The 5,366-nt window shown below is 43.8% G+C and overlaps 1 protein-coding gene across 1 annotated transcript; it reads left to right on the plus strand.

Annotated features, from left to right (window-relative positions):
- The first annotated feature begins 3,540 nt into the window (after positions 1–3,540).
- On the plus strand, positions 3,541–4,578 carry LOC142444910 (small ribosomal subunit protein eS4, X isoform-like). Its single transcript, XM_075546275.1, has one exon. The coding sequence runs from the start codon at positions 3,588–3,590 to the stop codon at positions 4,377–4,379; it is 792 nt and encodes a 263-aa protein (XP_075402390.1). The 5' UTR covers positions 3,541–3,587; the 3' UTR covers positions 4,380–4,578.
- The last annotated feature ends 788 nt before the right edge of the window (positions 4,579–5,366 follow it).

Here is a 5,366-nt window from a genome sequence, read left to right on the forward strand (position 1 = left end):
AACTGCACTGAATGCATTGGCCAAAAACAAGGCTCCAGGAATGGATGGAATACCCGTAGGAATGTTCCAGAGAACCGAAGAAGCACCCATTAGTCTGTGCCAGGAAATTTGGAAGACTTGGCTAACTGACTAAGAGCCATACTTATGCCCACTTCAAAGAAAAGTGACCCGACGGAATGCTCAAACTGTACAATGATATCATTGAGATCACACACGAGTAAAATTTTGCTTATGATTAGCTCATAACGGTTGCAGCAGTACATTGACAGAACTGTCAGAAGCTCAGGCCGGATTCAGAAGGGGACATGGAACAAGGGTCACCATTCAGGTGCATCTTACTCAAAACAGAGATTACCAGAAAGATGTTTATTTCTGCTGCATTGCTTATGTAAAGGCATTCGATGGTGTGGCCCATAATCAACTGTGGGTCACCTTGAGAAGAATGGGGGCTCCGGAACACTTCACTGTGCTCATTCAAACTTGTACCTGGACCTGGAAGCAGTTGTACAAGCAAAGCAAAGGAATTGTGCACGATTTAAAATCGGGAAAGGTGTGTGTCAGGGTTGTATGCTCTCAGCATACCTGTTCAATCTATCTGCTGAGCAAACCATCAGAGAAGCTGGATTACACGAAAAAATATCACAGCCTCAGGATTGGAGGAAGGGTTATTAACAGCCTGTGGTATGCAGATGACATAACCTTGCTTGCTCAAAGTGGGGAAGAATTGAATCATCTGCTGATGAAAGTCAGGATGGTAGCTTTCAGTGTGGACTACAACTCAATGTTAGGAAGATGAAAATCCTCACAACTGGACCAATAGGTAACATCATGATAAATAGTGAAAAGATTATAGTAGTCAGGATTTCATCTTACTTGAATCCGCAGTCAATGCTCATGAAAGCAGCAGTCGAGATCAAAAGATGCATTGGATAAATCTGTGTAGTGTATTGAATAATAAGGGTGTTACTTTGAGGACTAAGTTGCACCGGACCCAAGCCATGGTATTCTCCATTGTATCATATGCATGTGAAAGTTGGACAGTGAAAAAAGAAGACTGAAAAAAAATGAATACATTTGGATTTGGATGCTGGAGAAGAATGCTGAAAGTACCATGGACAGCTGAAAGGACAAACCAATCTGTGTTGGAAGAAATAAGGCCAGAGTGCTCCTTAAGGATGGCAAGACTTCATCTTACATACTTTGGATGTATTGTCAGGAGAGAGCATTCCCTGGAGAAGGATTTCATGTTTGGTAAAGTGGAGGGGCAGCAAAAAAGGAGGAAGGCCCTCAACTAGATGGAGTGGTACAGTGGCTGCATCAATGGGCTCAGGCATGGGAACCATTGTGAGGATGGTGCAATACTAGACAGTGTTGCGTTCTGTAGTGCACATGGTCGCTGCGGGTCACAGCTGACTCAATGGCAGCTAACAGCACCAACTAGTCCTTCTTAATATTCCAATCTTTTTTATAATCACATCACTCTAATTTTTTTTCTTTTTTTACATTTTATTAGGGACTCATACAACTCTTATCACAATCCATACATATGCATACATCAATTGTATAAAGCACATCCATACATTCCCTGCCCCAATCATTCTCAAGGCATTTGCTCTCCACTTAAGCCCCTTGCATCAGGTCCTCTTTTTTTTTTTCCCCTCCCTCCCCTTTCCCCCCTCCCTCATGTGCCCTTGGTAATTTATACCTCGTTATTTTGTCATATCTTGCCCTATCCGGAGTCTCCCTTCCCCCGTTCTCTGCTGTCCCTCTCCCAGGGAAGAGGTCACATGTGGATCCTTGTAATCAGTTCCCCCTTTCCAACCCACTCCCCCTCCACTCTCCCAGCATCGTCCCTCACACCTTTGGTCCTGAAGGTATCATCCACTCTGGATTCCCTGTACCTCCAGCCCTCATATGTACCAGTGTACAACCTCTGCCCTATCCAGCCCTGCAAGGTAGAATTCGGATCATGGTAGTTGGGGGGAGGAAGCATCCAGGATCTGGGGGAAAGCTGTGTTCTTCATCGGTACTACCTCGCACCCTAATTAACCCATCTCCTCTCCTAAACCCCTCTATGAGGGGATCTCCATTGGCCGACACTTGGGCCTTGGGTCTCCACTCTGCACTTCCCCCTTCATTTAATATGGTATATATACACATATATACATATACACATATATACACATACATACACACACATATATCTTTTTTTTTTTTGCATGATGCCTTATACCTGGTCCCTTGGCACCTCGTGATCGCACTGGCTGGTGTGCTTCTTCCATGTGGGCTTTTTTGCTTCTGAGCTAGATGGACATCACTCTAATTTAGTCCTGTCTAGAGATGTGCCCTGACTGGCCTGGAAGAAAGCAAACATCTGGGTTGCGAACATGGCAAAGACCTGGGTGTGGTATGCAGGAGCCGAAAGTGGTCTTCCGCAGATAGCTGGCAGGAAAAGGAGGCCCTCAGTTCTACAGCTACAGTGGACTGAATTTCTGCCAACAGCCAATAAGTTTAAAAGAGGACCTGGAGCCCAAGACCTGACTGGTACCTTAATTTCAGCCTGATGAGACTGTGAGCAGAGAATCCAAACACCCGTATCCAGCCTTCTGTCCTACAGAAGTTATGAAGCAATGTGTTTGTATTAACCTGAGATTTTGTAACCATTTGTTATATATTAATAAACATGAATGCACTTAAAGGAAAAGAGTACAAAATTATAGGCACAACATTCAAGTGAGGGATCTTGTCTTAGACCGGGTTCTCTAGAGAAGCAAACCCAATGAAGCTTGTATTGGCTGTGCAGAGAGAGGTGTACATCAAGGGACTGATGTCCAGTGTTGTAGAGGCAGGTAAGTTCAAAATCTGAGGGTCAGATGTCACATTAAGGGCTTTTCCTGGTTCTTATAGCAGAAGGGCTGATGAACGCAAGATTGGCAGGTGAAACGGCTGTAGAAGTCAATGAATCCAAGGCCATCAGGCACCATAGCAGGCTGCTAACAACTCCCAGGATTGGCAGGCAATATGGCATTCCACTTGCTCAGATTCAGAGACCTGGAGGTCAGATGCTGGATCCAGATCCAGTAAAAAGCAAGCAAACTTTTCCACAGTATCCAAATGTATTGGAAGTAGACCACATCCCCAAGGAAACTTCCATTCAGTGGGCTACTCATGGAAGATCTCATCATAGAAATTACTGCATTCTATCAGATCTCATTGTGGGGAATTACTACATTTTAACTGCCAAATCACTGAGAATTATAGTCAGTTGGTATAAAACCTTAACTACCACAGATCCCAAAGGCAAGACAACTTTATATAATTGAAATGGGATAAATTCAGGCCTAAATTAAAACTTCATTCTAAATTTAACTGAAATCTTCACTTCCACTGTTTTAAATAAGAAATTCATCTTTTGGGGCCAAAGCATAATTGCTGGGAGACAGAGCGCAAGAGTCAGAATTCTGAGTTGGATGAAAAATTATTTGTTGAAAGTGTCCATTAAAAGTGTTTACTCGGGCCTGTTCCGGTCTCGCCTCCAGGGAGTACGCTACTCAGCCGCGTGAGTTCACTACTGTGCCGCTGCTGCCATGGCTCGTGGTCCCAAAAAGCACCTGAAGCGTGTAGCTGCTCCAAAGCATTGGATGCTGGACAAACTCACCGGTGTGTTTGCTCCTCGTCCATCCACTGGTCCCCACAAGCTGAGAGAATGTCTCCCACTGATCATTTTCTTAAGAAATAGACTTAAGTATGCTCTGACTGGAGATGAAGTTAAAAAAATTTGCATGCAACGCTTCATTAAAATTGATGGCAAAGTCCGAACTGATATAACCTACCCTGCTGGTTTTATGGATGTCATCGCCATTGACAAGACCGGAGAGAATTTCCGTCTGATCTATGACACCAAGGGTCGCTTTGCTGTTCATCGTATTACACCTGAGGAGGCGAAGTACAAGTTGTGCAAAGTAAGGAAGATCTTTGTGGGCACAAAAGGAATCCCTCACCTGGTGACTCACGATGCTCGCACCATCCGCTATCCTGATCCTCTCATCAAGGTGAATGACACCGTTCAGATTGATTTGGAGACCGGAAAGATTACTGATTTCATCAAGTTCGACACAGGCAACATGTGCATGGTGACCGGAGGTGCTAACCTGGGAAGAATTGGCGTGATCACTAATAGAGAGAAACACCCTGGCTCTTTCGATGTCGTTCATGTGAAAGATGCCAATGGCAATAGCTTTGCCACCCAGCTTTCCAACATTTTCGTTATTGGAAAAGGCAACAAACCGTGGATTTCTCTTCCCCGAGGAAAAGGTATCCGCCTCACCATTGCTGAAGAGAGAGACAAGAGACTGGCTGCCAAACAGAGCAGTGGGTGAAATGATCTCTAGGCGGAGTGAATGAAGAGATCTCTACAATAACAAAGTTTCCCCCCCCCCCCGTTTAAAAAAATTTTTAGCATAATTTTAAGACGTAATTACTTCTGACTGAGCTATTGGATTGTATGGTATGCGAATTATATGCCAATAAAACTTAGAAAATTTTAAAAAATAAAATGCTCAGAAAAAAAAAAAAAAAGTGTTTACTCGGCTTGTCGTAAAGAGACTGCTTTGTTCAAGCATGTCCCTGGAAGCTGGGAAATAGGATTCAAATCAATAATGTTAACAGAAAATGAATAACTGTCTCATAACTTTGTAACCAAGGTGAGGTCTGCATCAATTAATTAAATCTTACTCAAGCTTCATTTTCACTCACTGTCATCTTCTGCTCCATTCTTGCCTACTCTTGTAAACCGGCAGCTAGCTCACCCCTAAGCCTGCCACCTTCAGATGAAGGGAGAGGCAGATATACAGCCCCGGCTCGATTTATTCCTGGCAGAATGTCTAGTCAAACATTCTCAGAATAAAGCCAATAAACTTACTATTTAAGATTATAGTTTAAGATTAATGTTTAAGATTATAGTTTAACACATCCCTGTCCCTTTTCCCCATGCTCCTCCCTTTCTCTGTGCCTGCCTTTGTTGCTTCCACTAAATAAAAATTGTGCTCTCTCTTGCCTTTTGCCTAGGTGCTCCTATGGATGCCTGTTTGGTGAAACTTTATTTTTCCTTTCCCTTCAATAAAACTCTTTGTTTCTCTGTTAGCAGGTTGTCTGCTGCTCCACTGTGGCCTGCTGTGAGGGTGAGTTAGTGGAAGTCTAGCTCCACCTCTGCCTCCAAGGAGGAGAGACGATGAGGACCAAAGGTTATCAACGGCCATATGATGTTGGAATTTTCCTTGAATGACTTTAGGGATTCTCCGTCTGGACCCTTCGACTGCACTTTCCCATCAGGTAGCCCTCTCCTTCATTGGCCACAGTGACTCCCC

Source organism: Tenrec ecaudatus, chromosome 4 (assembly GCF_050624435.1).
Source record: "Tenrec ecaudatus isolate mTenEca1 chromosome 4, mTenEca1.hap1, whole genome shotgun sequence".
Classification (NCBI taxonomy): domain Eukaryota; kingdom Metazoa; phylum Chordata; class Mammalia; order Afrosoricida; family Tenrecidae; genus Tenrec; species Tenrec ecaudatus.

Coding starts and splice junctions, on each gene's coding strand:
- LOC142444910 (XM_075546275.1), top strand. CDS start 3,588: ATGGCTCGTGGTCCCAAAAAGCACCTGAAGCGTGTAGCTGCTCCAAAG.